The sequence below is a fragment of the Thalassophryne amazonica genome, chromosome 9 (assembly GCF_902500255.1).
Source record: "Thalassophryne amazonica chromosome 9, fThaAma1.1, whole genome shotgun sequence".
Lineage (NCBI taxonomy): Eukaryota > Metazoa > Chordata > Actinopteri > Batrachoidiformes > Batrachoididae > Thalassophryne > Thalassophryne amazonica.
In genome coordinates this window covers 92,677,747-92,695,259 of record NC_047111.1, presented here as the reverse complement: position 1 = coordinate 92,695,259, position 17,513 = coordinate 92,677,747, and the positions used below count along the sequence as shown (strand labels likewise).

Here is a 17,513-nt window from a genome sequence, read left to right as displayed (position 1 = left end):
GCAGAAAGTTTGAACACATTACACCCATTTTGGCATCTCTTCACTGGCTTCCTGTCCCTGTGAGATCAGATTTTAAAGTTCTGCTACTAGCCTATAAAAAAGTCTATGGGTGACCGAGCTTTCTCTTATCACGCCCCTGTTCTGTGGAATGATCTCCCTGCGTCAATAAAACAGTCAGATTCTGTACAGACTTTAAAGTCCAGACTTAAGACGCACTTATTTTCCCTTTTGTATGGCTAGCATACTGGCATAGTATGTTACTATGCTTTTTATTGTTAATTTTATTAGAAAATGGAGCCTGCCGCGGCCTCAACTTTATCTAAATTCTGGGTCTTTATTGAAACTTAAGGCTAGTGGCCGGTGATCACCTTAGTATTTTTTTTGGTTTTCTTGTTACTTAATGCTGACAAATTATACTGTATTTGTTGTCTTTCTGATGCCTGATTCTGTTCTCTCTCTCTCTCTCTCTCTCTCTCTCTCTGTGTTTGAGGTGTGGCTCCATCCAGAGATGGGTATGATGTCTGCTTTGGAAACCCTCCAGTCCTGTCCCCCGGCAACATTTCCTCTATATTGTTTTGTGAATTGTTTTGTAATTTGTGTCTGTAGCATGGCCCAAGCAGAGGGTCACCCCTTTGAGTCTGGTCTGCTTGAGGTTTCTTCCTCGGAGGGAGTTTTTTCTTACCACTGTCGCCTGTGTGCTGTTGTGGTAAGGTTAGACCTTACCTGTCTGAAGCACACTGAGGCACCTTTTTTTGTGATTTGACACTATATAAATGAAAATAAATTGAAACTGAAGTATCATGAAAACTCAACTGTCAACACTGAAACTACGTGGACGTAAAAGGTAAAAACTTAAATATCTTAAAAACAGTAGGCAATCAGCCATTTTTATTGTCATATTTGAATTCAGCCTACCAAAATCCATAATAAATAGCACATTTTACTGATGAAGCAGACAAAAATGTGCAGAGCAGTGTAATATGAATGCAGCACTTGATCAGATTCAAAGCTGTGACAATGGTCAAAACAGTCTGATCTGATCTTTCTAAGTAAAAGTATGTGCAATCCTTCTACCATTATTATTATTATTATTATTATTATTATTATTACTACTTTTTTTTGCACCTGTAATAGGGTTAATGTTGTATTTGATTCCAATTGTCATTACTTTTCATTTGGGTTCATGAATTATGGGGGAAACAATGCCCTACCTTGGTGGTCGGGATGGTAAGTGCAGTGGACACAGGGACCACATTACCATTTTATGGAAGACTGGCATGAGGTGGGTGCACTGGTAATAGCACAAAGATAAAATATTGGTTATTATTATCACTTACTGAGACGTTGTTGGACTGGTAGTATAGATTTACATTCACGCTACCTGTCCATACCTGCCCACAGTAACGTGCGGGTATCCCAATACCCGCCCGCTGTGCATAAAGTGATGACATCATATCATGTACAACCCAAGAACTGTATGCAGACGATAACATGAAAAGGTGAGAAGTGTGTGTTGGTCCCAATATGGATATTCCGGACGATTTTATCATGGATAGTACGACAATGAACAACAGCCAAAGCAGCCACCTTGATGAGGACGCCCTGGCGAATTTGGAGAGCAGCACGGTACCAGCCAACACGACAAAAGTTAAAGTGAGCCAACTTTTTATGTACGCGTTTGCTGGGTGTCGTGCATTTTGAAATTACATTAAATATTGTTAATGTGATTCCACGTGTTGTGTATCTCAGTAAGTGATAATAATACAATAACATGCTTTTGAAGGGCGGTATGCATTTTCAGAGTCCCTCCGTTCATGTCACCCGCAATGACAGGTATTCGCCCTGGTCAAACTCGGGCGAATATCAGTTATTTTGGGCGACTGGGCATGAACGTTGGGCCTCTGAAAATGCATACCGCCCTTCAAAGCATGTATTGTATTATTAGAATCCATTCTGTTATCTTATTTTCCATATATCCATATAATCCATGCTGTTCCTCGCAAGGTGCGATACCTACTGTGATGAACCCATTAATGGTGACCAGTACATTGTTATGTGTCGACACAGGTTGAGGAGCGGACCTGCGTCTGACGGAACCCAGCGCCAAAATAACCAGAAAGCGGTCCAATAACAAAAACAATTATTTCTTCACCCTCTGGTGCATAATAAAGTGTAGAAACTAAAACAGCGTCATTCTGGTGGAGTGAAGGCTGGCACGCTCTCCAGCGCCCAAAAGGATCAAAGCCCGGCGCTTCTGGACTCACTATTACCGCCAAACACCCCCCAGGTGGACACGACAAACCGACTCTCTGCGAAGGATAGAAGAGGTGAGGTAAGTCAGCAGTTACAACTAATATCCTTCAAAAGACACACACTATCAGCAACACATTCAGGTCTGTATTTTCAACTTTATGCAAATGAGCAGCTTCTCACAACAGGTGGAGGATCACTCGTCCGCACGCCACAGCAGTGAGAAGCAAGCTGCACAATTCTCATCTCAATTCAAATATACTGCGTAACAAAATACCAAGTTACTATCAACGAGTAGTCAAACCAATTAGTCACCTCTGATGTGTGCTGACAGCATGTGTCCTCACCCTTCCTGCTTCACAGGCTCGATGTGTCAAACCCAGGTGCGGTCCTCAGCGTCTCACAAACGAACATCACAAGGTCGAGTTCCCGGCAATTCTGCTTGAATCACCACATGGCTTAATGCAGAACGCCATCTAATTATCTGCTTCAGCTGAAAGTCTTTAAGGTTGCATGTGAGCACCATCCACAGGTGCTGCACATGACATTGATGAGGGTGTGAGCACCATCCACAGGTGCTGCACATGATGTTGATGAGGGTGAAGGACTCTTCAGTCAGCACCTTTTCCACAGACAAATCAGTTTCCATGCCACCTGGAGAGCAAAGAAAAGAAAAGAACACCAAAATGTCCAGCCACACCCCCCAACACACAACAGTACCCCCCCCTCAACGGGAAGCCTCCCGGCGACCGAACAGACCAGGCCCGAGAACAGCACCTCCCGCCGGAGTCCTCGTCAGGAAGCAGACAGCACAACGCTCCCAAGGTCCACCACAGACAGCAGGACAGGGCACCGCAGCTGGAAGGCCGGCTGGCATCAACAAAAAACCCCAAAACAGTCCCCAGTATAATCCAACACACAAGAAAAAACATAAAACCCACCCAAAACCTCCCCAGGGGACCGTCCCATCCAACCCCTGGGAAGAAAAGAAAAACTCCCAAACGCAAAAACCCAACACAGCCCTCAAACACAATACAAACATAATGTATAAAAGAAAAATAACAACAACCCCCCAGAACGGCTGCAGAGCCCAACCCCCCCCCCCCCCCCACCAGAAGGCCTTTACCGCCGGTTCCAGGAGGAATAGCCAGAACCGGAATCCCACAAAGGTCCCCAGGTGTACATGGAGCAAATGGCGCCCCCCCAGAGGACCGTACCATCAAACCCCAGGAGGCACCCCCCCCCCACAAGCCCAGAACCCCAGACCCGGCCACACCTGGCTAGTCGGCCCCACAAGCCAATTCCCCCCCAGAGGACCGTCCCATCAACCCTGGAGGTGGAACCCGGAAGGAAACAAAACAAAATCAAAATCCAACCCCCGGAGAACTACCTAAAACAACCCCAGGGGCACAAAACTACCGTAAACGCTGTTACCTTCCCCAGCACCCCGAAAGACCCCAGGTCCCTCCCAGAGCCCCTCGGCGGCCCATTTTGGCAAACGGCTCAAAACATAAAGCCGGGGAAGGGAACAGGAAAAACTAACCCAGCCCCAACCCCAAGGCGCAGCGGAAAACCGGAAATACGTCCGGTGCCCCAACTCGACCATACCCCAGCCTCTTGGGAGGGGTGGAACTACCGAAAAGGCGACGGCAACAGATCGGCCCACCCCTCCGACTGAGGTATGTTCCCGCTGCCACCCACACCCCGGCACACCAATGACGAATGGTAACAAAGGGCTCACCGAGGCTGGAGTGGAACCGGGTCCTAACCAAACCAAAAAAAACGCCCCTAACACACCCCCCCCCCACTAGGTGCAGAGGTCTTCTGAGAACGCTCAGCGTGACCAACCTGCACCACCCCACAACCCACAAGACAAACGGTCTTGGGGCAAGTGAGGTTGGGTTAGGGATGTAGGGAAATAAAAACAACAAAATAAAACGACCCAAAAACCCAAACAGAAAATACCTAAAAACACATAAAAAATAACGATCAAGTGAGCCCGACGGGCTTCTAACCGCCTAACGTTCACTCCACAGAAACGCCTCTGACTCCCCAACAAATAATAACCCCTATTCAAAAAAAAAAAACATTAACCCATACAAGTTTCTTTTTTTTCTTTCTTTTTTTTTTTTTTTTTTTTGTGTGTGTTATTTTGCCTGTCCCAGAACAGCTGGAGATACGTCACTATTATTTTTCTTGACGCTTCTATGTTGGGGCAATACAGTGATCTCCGCTCGTCCGAGCTGCATGGGCTCGTCACCAAGAGGAGCCAGAGGTCCCGTCGGAGGAGCCTCAGTGGGGCGAAGAAGAGGCGGCCCAGATCTGTGTCGGGGAAAGCGCCGAGATGAAAAAACCCGCTCTGATGGCCGCCCTCTCTCACGTCCACGCTCCTTCATCCGATCATCTAGGACGAATCACCAAACGATATTAGCTCTCTAAATCGTTTGGCTCGGCACGGACTGCCAGGCTCGTCGTTAATGACTCATTTATAACCCATCTACAAACACTCCTCGTAAGCTGCGGCATTCCCAACCTGACTGAGCAGAAAAACTCCGGAAGTCCACGGAATACTCCGCCGCACTCTGACTCCCCCTGCCTGAGATTCAGCAACCGTTGGGCAACGGATTCGTTTTTCACCGGATGGTCAAAAACCAGTCGGAACTCCCGGGATAAATCCTAAAGGATCCGAACAATGGCGAGTTGTTACTCCACAACGCTGTGACCCAAGCTAAGGCGTCACCTCGGAGCAAATTTGTCACATATGAAACACGGCTCCCATCAGAAAGAGAAGGAAGCCGGTCGCTGAGCAAAAACAAGAACACTGCATCAAAAACGAAGCACAGGCTATCGACGTCTCCCACATAAGGCTCCGGATGACAAATAATCGATTTGGACGCCGAATTCTCTGGGTGACGGAGTTATCTGCACCGTATCGATGGTGCCGCAGCTGGAGCAGCACTGCAAGCTCCGTAACACGGGCGTCTGTTTGTTTAATTTGGTTTGCGAGATGCTGTAATTGCTCCCATATTTTCTCCAAGTGTTCTTGAACTTTTTGACAAAAGGAAACCGCCTCTGCCGCTGGGTCCATTATGGAATGGCCGGCTGTTATGTGTCCGACACAGGTTGAGGAGCGGACCTGCGTCGACGGAACCCAGCGCCAAAATAACCAGAAAGCGGTTCCAATAACAAAAACCAATTTATTTCTTCACCCTCTGGTGCATAATAAAGTGTAGAAACTAAAACAGCGTCATTCTGGTGGAGTGAAGGCTGGCACGCTCTCCAGCGCCCAAAAGGATCAAAGCGCCGGCGCTTCTGGACTCACTATTACCGCCAAACACCCCCCAGGTGTACACGACAAACCGACTCTCTGCGAATGGATAGAAGAGGTGAGGTAAGTCAGCAGTTACAACTAATATCCTTCAAAGACACACACTATCAGCAAACACATTCAGGTCTGTATTTTCAACTTTATGCAAATGAGCAGCTTCTCACAACAGGTGGAGGATCACTCGTCCGCACGCCACAGCAGTGAGAAGCAAGCTGCACAATTCTCATCTTCAATTCAATATACTGCGTAACAAATACCAAGTTACTATCAACGAGTAGTCAAACAATAGTCACCTCTGATGTGTGCTGACAGCATGTGTCCCTCACCCTTCCTGCTTCACAGGCTCGATGTGTCAAACCCAGGTGCGGTCCTCAGCGTCTCACAAACGAACATCACAAGGTCGAGTTCCCGGCAATTCTGCTTGAATCACACATGGCTTAAATGCAGAACGCCATCTAATTATCTGCTTCAGCTGAAAGTCTTTAAGGTTGCATGTGAGCACCATCCACAGGTGCTGCACATGACATTGATGAGGGTGTGAGCAACATCCACAGGTGCTGCACATGATGTTGATGAGGGTGAAGGACTCTTCAGTCAGCACCTTTTCCACAGACAAATCAGTTTCCATGCCACCTGGAGAGCAAAGAAAGAAAAGAACACCAAAATGTCCAGCCACACCCCCCAACACACAACATACATATTCTGTTCCACACAGATTAAACAGCAATTACTTCATCCCATCGGCTGATTATTTCCCAAACACAATGCAGAGTTAAACTATATGAAGCAGAGAAGACGAACAGGACTGGGTTTTATCTCTTTGAACCGAGCTGGACTAATACACGGCCAAATTCAGCACGGTTACACATGTACCCTCTAAAATGTGATAAATTAATCCTTCCCCTCCAAACCTGGACAGGCAGACCTAAATATCATTAGAGCTACTTCATATCTGATTTCTGATGATGTGACTGTTGTGAGAATGTTCAGATTACACACGCAATGTGAACAACAGCAAAATAATCATGTCATAATATAATAATAATACATTAAATCACTACAGAAGGTAATCTAAATATTATTCTAATTAATGAAAATTCACAAAGAAGACAATAGGAACCTTTTTAATAGCAGGTTAATTACACAGGCCACCTTTTTGTCATCTCTGTGAATATTTTATATATGATGTAGTACACACACACAAAAAAGATACTGACAAAACACCAACAGCAGGAGCATCTGCTCCTCCCTCGCCTTCAACACACAAAATAAAAGGTGGCTTGCAATTGAGTCCCTGTGCAAATGGTGGTCACAAACAATTTGTACCTTGGCCCAGAACACGAGCCAACTGGTCCTGAGGCTTGTAGAGACAAACAAGCCCAAAGAATTTAGAAGTGAACATTAATCGCTTCTGACAATTGGCCTGTACTGGTTGTAAATCTTTGTCACAAATACTTACACTCAGTATTAAATCTTGTATGGCTCTGTCGGTTTTGCGCCTGGTTTCTATGGTTTCTTTTCAACACCAGTTCATTGGCAAACAGACTTCAGGGCGACAGTTTCTTTCAATTAAAACACACTACACTGTGTTTGTGATGTAACACTTCAAACTGTACTACTTAGATATTCATTGGACTGTTAGCGGAGTATTTCCAAATACTAAAACACTAATTACAATAATCAGTCAAATTATTTAAATAAATGGTAAATGGACTGTATTTATATAACGCTTTTCCATCTGCATCAGACGCTCAAAGCGCTTTACAGTAATGCCTCACAAGGCGCTCACTACACACCGGGAGCAACTACTTCCCAGTAGGATTTCAAAAAAAAAAAAAGAAAAAAGGAAGCTGTTTAGGTTAAAAACCAACAATATGAAAATCGGAGGTTAAAACCAAAAAAACATTTAAAAAAATTACTTTGATTGGCTGATTTCCGATCTGATATTTTCCAACATCAGACCGTTACCATAATAATCGGTTCTGATCACATATGAGATTCGTTACAAACGATAAAGCTAAAAACATGATTAGAAAAACCAAGTCAGACATGAACATACTCCATAAATATCTAAACAGCATCTGAAAAAACACACCAATTGATAGCTTACCAACTAACGACTGGACCGTCTGTTAGCAAGTTCTTTATGGGGGTGAAGAAAGCGAACAGGTCTGACTATGAGCCCAACACTGTCATATGTATGTGTATATATATATATATATATATATATATATATATATATATATACACACTCAACAAAAATATAAATGCAACACTTTTGGTTTTGCTCCAATTTTGTATGAGATGAACTCAAAGATCTAAAACTTTTTCCACATACACAATATCACCATTTCCCTCAAATATTGTTCACAAACCAGTCTAAATCTGTGATAGTGATCACTTCTCCTTTGCTGAGATAATCCATCCCACCTCACAGGTGTGCCATATCAAGATGCTGATTAGACACCATGATTAGTGCACAGGTGTGCCTTAGACTGTCCACAATAAAAGGCCACTCTGAAAGGTGCAGTTTTGTTTTATTGGGGGGGGGATACCAGTCAGTATCTGGTGTGACCACCATTTGCCTCATGCAGTGCAACGCATCTCCTTCGCATAGAGTTGATCAGGTTGTCAATTGTGGCCTGTGGAATGTTGGTCCACTCCTCTTCAATGGCTGTGCGAAGTTGCTGGATATTGGCAGGAACTGGTACACGCTGTCGTATACGCCGGTCCAGAGCATCCCAAACATGCTCAATGGGTGACATGTCCAGTGAGTATGCCGGCCATGCAAGAACTGGGACATTTTCAGCTTCCAAGAATTGTGTACAGATCCTTGCAACATGGGGCCGTGCATTATCCTGCTGCAACATGAGGTGATGTTCTTGGATGGCACAACAATGGGCCTCAGGATCTCGTCACGGTATCTCTGTGCATTTCAAAATGCCATCAATAAAATGCACCTGTGTTCTTCGTCCATAACAGATGCCTGCCCATACCATAACCCCACTGCTATGGGCCACTCGATCCACAACATTGACATCAGAAAAACCGCTCACCCACACGACGCCACACACGCTGTCTGCCATCTGCCCTGAACAGTGTGAACAGGGATTCATCCGTGAAGAGAACACCTCTCCAACGTGCCAAACGCCAGTGAATGTGAGCATTTGCCCCACTCAAGTCGGTTACGACGATGAACTGGAGTCAGGTCAAGACCCCGATGAGGACGACGAGCATGCAGATGAGCTTCCCTGAGACGGTTTCTGACCGTTTGTGCAGAAATTCTTTGGTTATGCAAACCGATTGTTTCAATAGCTGTCCGAGTGGCTGGTCTCAGACGATCTTGGAGGTGAACCTCCTGGATGTGGAGGTCCTGGGCTGGTGTGGTTACACGTGGTCTGCAGTTGTGAGGCTGGTTGGATGTACTGCCAAATTCTCTGAAACGCCTTTGGAGACGGCTTATTGTAGAGAAATGAACATTTAATACACGAGCAACAGCTCTGGTTGACATTCCTACTGTCAGCATGCCAATTGCACCGCTCCCTCAAATCTTGCGACATCTGTGGGCATTGTGCTGTGTGATAAAACTGCACCCTTTCAGAGTGGCCTTTTATTGTGGACAGTCTAAGGCACACCTGTGCACTAATCATGGTGTGTAATCAGCATCTTGGTATGGCACACCTGTAAGGTGGGATGGATTATCTCAGCAAAGGAAAAGTGCTCGCTATCACAGATTTAGACTGGTTTGTGAAAATATTGAGGGAAATTGTGATATTGTGTATGTGAGAAAAACTTTAGATCTTTGAGTTCATCTCAAACAGAATGGGAGCAAAACCAAAGTGTTGCGTTTATATTTTTGTTGAGTGTAATATATATATATATATATATATAGGTGTGTGTGTGTGTTGTGTAATGTATAGCCATACAATAAACAAATTATTAACCTCACTTGATTGGCTGCACTGTCAACACCTCAGTCTGATATTTTCCCATACAGACCTCGTGCTCGGTTAATAATCCTTTACTATTTGTTGAAGGTGACAAGATGCATTTTTTCTAACACACTCTGATAAGTCATAATAATATTAGCATGCCAAAAATAAATTCCACGATATCAAAACTGTAGAATTTCAACAGATTAACAGTCAGGTGCACTGAAAACAAAATTCTCAAGGCAACAACTGCAAGACATTTTTGAGTTTACTCAACTTAAAAGCAGTTATATGTAATGTTTTCAAGTTGGGGGTGTCCCAAATCCACCTGAGCCATCAGCTTCACTTGATTATCAATATACAGTCAATGCTATGAATCGGAATGGCAGGGGTGGTGGCCAAGTGGTTTGGTTGTCTGGATTCAGTGTGGGCACATATTTTCCATGTAATGTGGAATTTCATCAGGAACGGCATCTGGTGTAAAACCTGTGCCAATCATACATGCAGATTCACTTGGGATCTGCTGTGGTGACCCCAAGTGAAAACAAGGGAGCACCCGAAAGGACTTACAGTCCATGATACTGAATACAATTTTGACCAAATCAGGGTCAGTATTGTGCCAAGTGAGTGAATGATACTGAATACAATTTTGACCAAATCAGGGCCACCCTTATTATATCATGGCCTACACAAAACATATGGTGGCCATCCCAGGGTGGCGGTTATAGACACATAGAAAGTTCACAGAGAAGCCAACATTTGAAAATGCACCAGTCATTTTGAAAGGCATACCACATTATTTCTCTGAAGATTCCAAAAAGGTATAGTTTAGACTATCTATGACTGAATGTTATGGAGTTATGAGGCAAAAACAGCAAACATTTCAGTTTGGAGTGGGGTCAAAAGATAGAGTTGCTTCAGTTTTTTTTTGTTTTTTTTAAGTGAAGCAATTTATTGGCTGAGGTGGCACCAAACGGCCCACTTGGCCCATGGACTAGTGGGAATAGTAGGGACTATGGGGATGTAAGTTTTAGAAAAAACACACAAAAAAAAAAAAATCTGTTTGGTGCAAACCAGCTTTAACCAAGGATCCAAACACATGCATGATGATGGTGATAATGATGCTTGAGGTTACATAATGAGGGTGGTCAACACTGTGCTGGTTATAGGATTAATGCCAGGTTCATTGTGAGTAGTTTTGTATTTTCTATCCAGTTTACATGTTTATATACCCTACCACACCGTACCACACCATACCATCTTTATTTATAAAGCACCTTAAAACAGCCAGCACTGACACAAGGTGCTATACACTAAAACACAAGACAAACTAAAATACAATGAAATAAAAATAAAAAGAACCACTAAAATACAATTTAAAACATTATCAAACTAAGCCTCGTTTGTGTCAAAAGCCAAGTAAAAAAGATAAGTTTTTAAAAGACTTTAAACAAATATCCCCCCCATCAGATATATCTGGAAAACAGGTTTTGTCATTTTCCAAAATAGGCTGACTGAACAGGTACCTCCACTCACTTGGCACAAACTTAACAAAAGCAAGATGAAACACTGGCATCATCCTCTAAGCACAGCTCTTATCAGCGGCATATAGCTCCAGCAGGGTTTTCCATTTTGTTTAAAATTACCTCTTAGTGTTACTGCTAACAACACACACTGAAAGAACACGGTGTTGTGCTCCCATGCAGTTAAAACGGGTGCGAAAACAACTTGAACACAGCGACAATGACACAAACAAAGGATGCATTTTCCATTCTCACATTTTGTTCTTTCTTTTCTGATATTTTGTCACCATGTCTTGCAAACTGCCAGAAGGGGAGGGGGGCAAAAAAGATATGGAAAAACAGAAAGAGAAAAAGGTGAGATACGGCACAAAGGGGGGAAAAGGAGGGGCGAAATAAGATAACAGAAAATAATTGTTTTACACTTTTTTTGCACTCACAGTGTGCACACACACACACACACACACATAAACACACACACAACACATACCAGGGTAACTATCCATTGTGAAGCAGTGGCTCGGTAAATTAACTGGAGCTGTTGCTGGCCTCCTTCTCAAACAGAGCCGAGAAGAATAACGTCTTCCTCTTAGAGGTCTTTATTATGGCGCTGTTTACCTCAGAGGGCTCATTGCAAGCATAACCCTCAACCCCTCTGCAAATAACCAAACAGGGGAAACCGGCAAAGAGACAAAAGATCAGGAGAAGGAAACCGAATAAAGCATGTGAAGATTATTTGCGGAACAGGGGTGGATTCACTTGCAAGAGCCCAAAAGCAGTTACAGATCAACTGACGCTGGAGATTGTCAGCAATAAAGAATGAAAAAGTACAAGTATAAGCTATGATTGATAGCTTAACAGAGAAAGCAGCATTTTTATTGTCTTCTGAATGTTCAAAAAGAGAAAACCCTTCATTATTTGGTATCGCTTACTGCACTGTGAGCAGATTATACATTTAGAGAGCAAAGTAAACAAGAGCAACCTGAGATTTGTCATGTCCACCAATTCAGATCCAGATCACCTCCAAAATTCAGTGAAATCTTCCATGCCCTAATATGTATCTGTGGTGCACATTTGGTGAGAATCCGTTAAGTAGTTTTGACGTAATCCTTCAAACCTATATAATGTAAAACTTGATTGAGAATCTGGATCTGGATCCAGATCACCTCCAAAATTTAATGAAGTCTTCCATGGCCTATGTGTCTGTGGTACAAATTTGGTGAGAATCCGTGTAGTAGTTTTGACGTAATCCTTCAAAGCCTATATAATGTAAAACTTGATCCAGAATCTGGATCCAGATCCAGATCACCTCCAAAATTTAATGGAGTCTTCCATAGCCTAATATCTATCTGTGGTGCAAATTTGGTGAGAATCCATGCAGTAGGTTTGACAAAATCCTGCTAACAGTAATCTTTCAAAGCCTATATAATGTGAAACTTGATCCAGAATCCAAATCTTGATCCAGATCTCCTCCAAAATTCAGTGGAATCTTCCATGGCCTAATATGTGTCTGTGGTGCAAATTTGGTGAGAATCCGTGCACTAGTTTTGACATAATCCTGCTAAAGTAATCTTTTAAAGCCTATATAAAGTGAAACTTGATCCAGAATCAGGATCCAGATCCAGATCACCTCCAAAATTTAATGGTGTCTTCCATAGCCTGATATCTATCTGTGGTGCAAAGGTGGTGACAATCCGTGCAGTAGTTTTGACATAATCCTGCTGACAGTAATCTTTCAAAGCCTATATAAAGTGAAACTTGATCCAGAATCCGGATCTGGATCACCTCCAAAATTTAATGGAGTCTTCCGTGGCCTAATATCTATATGTGGTGAAAATGTTGTCAAAATCCGTGCAGTAGCTTTGATCTTGCTAAAAGACACACAGACAGACGAATAAATAAATGAACGCCAGTGATTTTATTACATCCTTGGCGGACATACTAATATTGTACTTTTTAGATTGAGGATGCATCGTACCTGTTGATTAGGTCTTCATTGTCATCACTTTCAATCTCGTCCTCAATGGCAGCCTGCAAGTCCCCGATCCTCTTGAAGGCCAACTTCAGGTCCACCTGTAAACTCTGATTGGCCGCCTCTAAGCTCTCAATGTCCATCTCCTGATAGGCGGATAACAGCAAAGAAACTGCACACTTATCTCCTCTGGGAACACTCAAGGAAAGCATTTCAAATAAAGCGTAAATAAAGACAGGCGATGTACACCGGGCAAAGATGAAGCAAAAAATAAGGTAAGTGTTTCTGACGGTTCATGACCTTTTGTCACAAGCCACCCTCAAGCACAATTTTGGACTGGCTGTGCAGTTTTACTTTTGGTATCTCATGTTGTAGCTGGAATTTTCTGCAAATTTTTAAGGAAAAATGTTCAGTTGGATCCAACAAAAACTTGAGGTCTCTGAGTAATTTAAGCCTAAATCTGTTATCCAGCCTGAGTCACGACAGAGATACAAGAAGAGTTGATTTGACTGGAGTCAAAAGGTTGTAAGGGGAATTTCGAGACATATCGAGGGAAAAAAATGTTAAATGGGATCAAAGAGAAACTTGGGGTCTCTGAGTAATTTATGCCTAAAATCTGTTCTCTAGCCTGAGTCACGACTGAGATACAACAAGAGGTGATTGACTGGAGTCAAAAGGTTGTAAGGGGAATTTCGAGATGTATTGAGGGGAAAAAACGTTAAAAGGGATCAAAGAGAAACTTGGGGTCTCTGAATAATTTAAGCCTAAAATCTGCTCTCTCACCTGAGTGGTTACTGACTTCCAGGAAAGGGTGGTTTTATTGGTATTAAAAGTCATAACAGGGATTCTGAGCCCTAAAGAAAAATGGATGCAATCAAATAGAAACTTGGGGTGTCTAAGTAATTTTAACTTCAAATCTGCTCCCTAGCCTGACTGGTTCCTGAGATACAGCAAGAGGTGTTTGAGTAGTGGGTGAATTTTGTAATTTTGATCATTACCATGGTAATCCTTCAGTTTCTGACAAAGCATTCCACTAGGTCAGGGTTCACCTACAATACCCCTCGGATTACCTACTGTACATATTTTCCAACTTTCCCTGCTCCACGCAACTGTTGGGTCAGGTGTGAGGAAACACCAGACTTGATTAATCAGCTGTGATTGTAGCAGGAGCAGCAATGGTGACCTCTGCATTGAAACCTATAGAAACTTGTGTCTTGACACCAAAATTAAGATTGTATAACCAGCAAGCTATTACTGTGATACGACATGACTTGTGAGCACAAAAGCAATAATTGGCCAAACATCTAACTTCTCAGGTTCTCATGTTGACAAAAACGCAAACAAACAACTACCTGGAATCACGTAACCAGGTTGACAGAGGTCCTGTACTGGAACCATCCACTAGGGGTGATAGACATGTTTTGATTTCACTTCTGAGGCGCTGTCCTGTTATCCACCTTTATTTGCACCTTTACCTGAGGCTCCCGTAGCCATGGACTCACCAGCTCATGCTTCTTGCGGCTCGCCTCGGCCTCATTCTTGGACAGTTCTGCCATTTCTTCTTTAATGTCTCTTATCTGCCTCTGCATTCGTTTATTCTGATCCTTCTCCCTGTTCTCAGCAGCAATGCACTGGTTTCTTTCTTCCGCCATTTTCTCAAGGTTCTCTTTCAGACGACCCACCAAGCTCTGTGAAGGAACCATGTAGATCTTAAAGGTTACATATCAACAAATAGCTGTCTCTGAACTCAAATTATTACCAAAATGTTTGTTCCTTCTTGCTGAGGAGGTTGTAATGTAGCAGTGTAATGCAAAAGTAATTCAATGGTCTGGAATAGATGTCATTAACTCTGCAATATTTTACATTTTCTGACCAGATTGTTGGTACATTTGCCCACATGACACTTGGCTTGTAGAATATACTACTGGTATATGTCTCAAATATTATTTCTTTTTATGCTCAAACACATTTTACTTATTGATTGGATTATTTTCTTGACCGTAAAGGCATGGACACCCAGAAGGTCAGCTCCAGGAGCATGTGCTGGTGCTGAGATGGGATGGGAGCAGTGTTGGGCATAACGCCTTACTGTAATCACATTACATTTTTCTGTAACACAGTAATGTAGAGCATTACAGTTTTAAATTCAGTAATCATACAACAAGTCCTAAGAGTGTACACAAACATTACTAGATTCCCCTGAACAACACACAGCATGACCTTGACTGGCCAGCTATGACTTTGTTTACTCTCACGACGACGACCAAGAACATTTGAAGGAAGGGTAAAACTCCAATGGCCTGATGGTTAATGATGGTTTATGAAACTAAAAATGGTTAAATACACAGCTATGGATCCCTAATTGTATTAACCTGTAAAAATGTGTATAAATATTTGATTTGTATTGAACATACACACACATTTTTAATACAATAGCACAATAGGTATTGTCATATATTGTTTGTTTGTTTCTGAGTATGCAAAGTAATAATACAATGAGGTACTTTCCATAGGGAGAAAAGAAGGAATGTATTACATTTTTTGATGGTGCCATCACAGATGTGTAAGCTGCCCATGTCATGGACACTAACACACCCCCATACCATCACAGATGCTGGCTTTTGAACTTTGCGCTGGTAACAATCTGGATGGTCTTTTTCCTCTTTTGTCCAGATGACACGACATCCATGATTTCCAAAAACAATTTGAAATGTGGACTAATCAACCACAGCACACTTTTCCACTTTGCTTCTGTCCATTTCAAATTAGCTCAGGCCCAGAGAAGGCGCCGGCGTTTCTGGATGTTGTTGATATATAGTTTTCGCTTTGTATGGTAGAGTTTTAACTTACACTTGGAGATGTAGCGACAAACTGTGTTAACTGACAATGGTTGGTTTTCGGCCTTGCCGCTTGAAAGTTCTCCAGATTCTCTGAATCTACTGATTATATTATGGACTATAGATGATAGAATCCCTAAATTCCTTGCAATTGAACATTGAGAAACATTGTTCTGAAACTGTTGGACAATTTTTTCATGCAGTTGTTCATAAAGTGGTGATCCTCACCCCATCTTTGCTTGTGAACGGCTGAGACTTTTGGGGATGCTCCTTTTATACCCAATCATGACACTCACAATTCGTGTCATCAGTTCCCAAATGCTTATTGAGTGTTGTGAGAAGGAAAGGTGATGTAAAAGTGTGTTGCAGGCATCCATTTCAAAATGAGCAAATATTTGCATAAAAACAATAAAGTTTATCAGTTCGAACATTAAATATCTTGTCTTTGTGGTGTATTCAATTGAATATAGTCTGAAGAGGATTTGCAAATCATTGTATTCTTTTTTTATTTACATTTTACACAATGTCCCAACTTCATTGGAATTGGGGTTGTATGCAGAGCACAGACGGATGGATGCAAAGCCTTCACAATACCTGATGGCTGTATTTAATGGCCTCGAGTAAAAATGACTGATTGTACAGACTTTACTTTACTGTACTTTAGTACTTTACTTGACTGTACTTTAGTCTTCTTCCCTTTTGGAACACCACTCTCTACTAAGTCCACTAAGTTGATTGTTGAGCTGAAGCTGAGTTTTAGAGCTCCATGATTACACTGCAGTTTTTCTTGACATTTTTAAAGCTATATATTAGGGTGTGAAATAGTAGCATAACTGAATGCTTTAAAAAAACATATTTACCCAGGATTTCATTTACCATACATATCGCTGTGCATTACACACCACTGCACATTATACACTAATAAATATGGTTGTCCTGCACATAAATCTCATGGGAGATGAGTTCATGCAGGAAAACAGCAGTCTACTCCTGGAACCATTTGTGTGTATAATTCCAATTCAAATAAGTATGACTGAACATCAAATTCAAATAGCTCAACAGTACAATCAAAATCAATAACTACTGTATATATTTGGTGAAATGTTTGTGTATACTAATAAAGTATGAGGCAAGATGGGGTCATAACTAACTATCCTTGGAGTGTATGGGCCAGGCTCACTACATTTCTTTCATGGTACCACTTGGGTACTGAAAGCATGATAGCAATTTATATGCTTTCAGTACCAAAGTGGTAATATGAACAAAATTAGTGGGTCTGGCCCATACACTGGCCCATAAAGGTAATCATGCACGCATGTACCTCTATAGGAATCCTCTCGACCCTACCAGAGACTTCTAATGACATTTTTGCTTCTTCGGGATAAAGTGGTTTATTTTGAGGTAGGAGGCTTCCATTGTACAGCTGTTCAACCCTTGACATTGTCAGAATTCTAGCTCAGTACTGGACTGATCGTTTTGTTGCAAATGCTAAAAGTGGGGGAAAGCTATTCAATGTGAGTTTTGAAAACTGTAGCTTGTAGAAGCCAACATTAGTGCATAACATGGGTCAAACGTGCAAGAACTACAAAGCCTTTAAAGTGAGATAAATTAGAAAGCTCACTTAGTAAATGATGTCAAATTGTTCCATGTTGGTGTTAGTTTGTCAGCCTCAGA

The 17,513-nt window shown here is 42.4% G+C and overlaps 1 protein-coding gene across 2 annotated transcripts in view; it reads right to left on the bottom strand.

Moving 5' to 3' along the window:
- The window catches only part of LOC117517665 (uncharacterized protein DDB_G0271670-like), a 39,015-nt gene extending 24,329 nt beyond the window's left edge, over positions 1 to 14,686 (bottom strand). The window contains exons 1-3 of one of the 2 annotated variants that reach the window (XM_034178774.1): positions 14,505 to 14,686; positions 13,009 to 13,148; positions 11,289 to 11,333 (exon numbers count right to left, since the gene is read on the bottom strand). In XM_034178774.1, coding sequence (XP_034034665.1) covers positions 11,289 to 11,333; positions 13,009 to 13,148; positions 14,505 to 14,654 — 335 coding nt within the window. In that variant the 5' untranslated portion in view covers positions 14,655 to 14,686. The remainder of the gene's footprint in view (positions 1 to 11,288; positions 11,334 to 13,008; positions 13,149 to 14,504) is intronic. The other variant, XM_034178775.1, reaches the window with a different exon arrangement.
- Between the last annotated feature and the right edge of the window lie 2,827 nt (positions 14,687 to 17,513).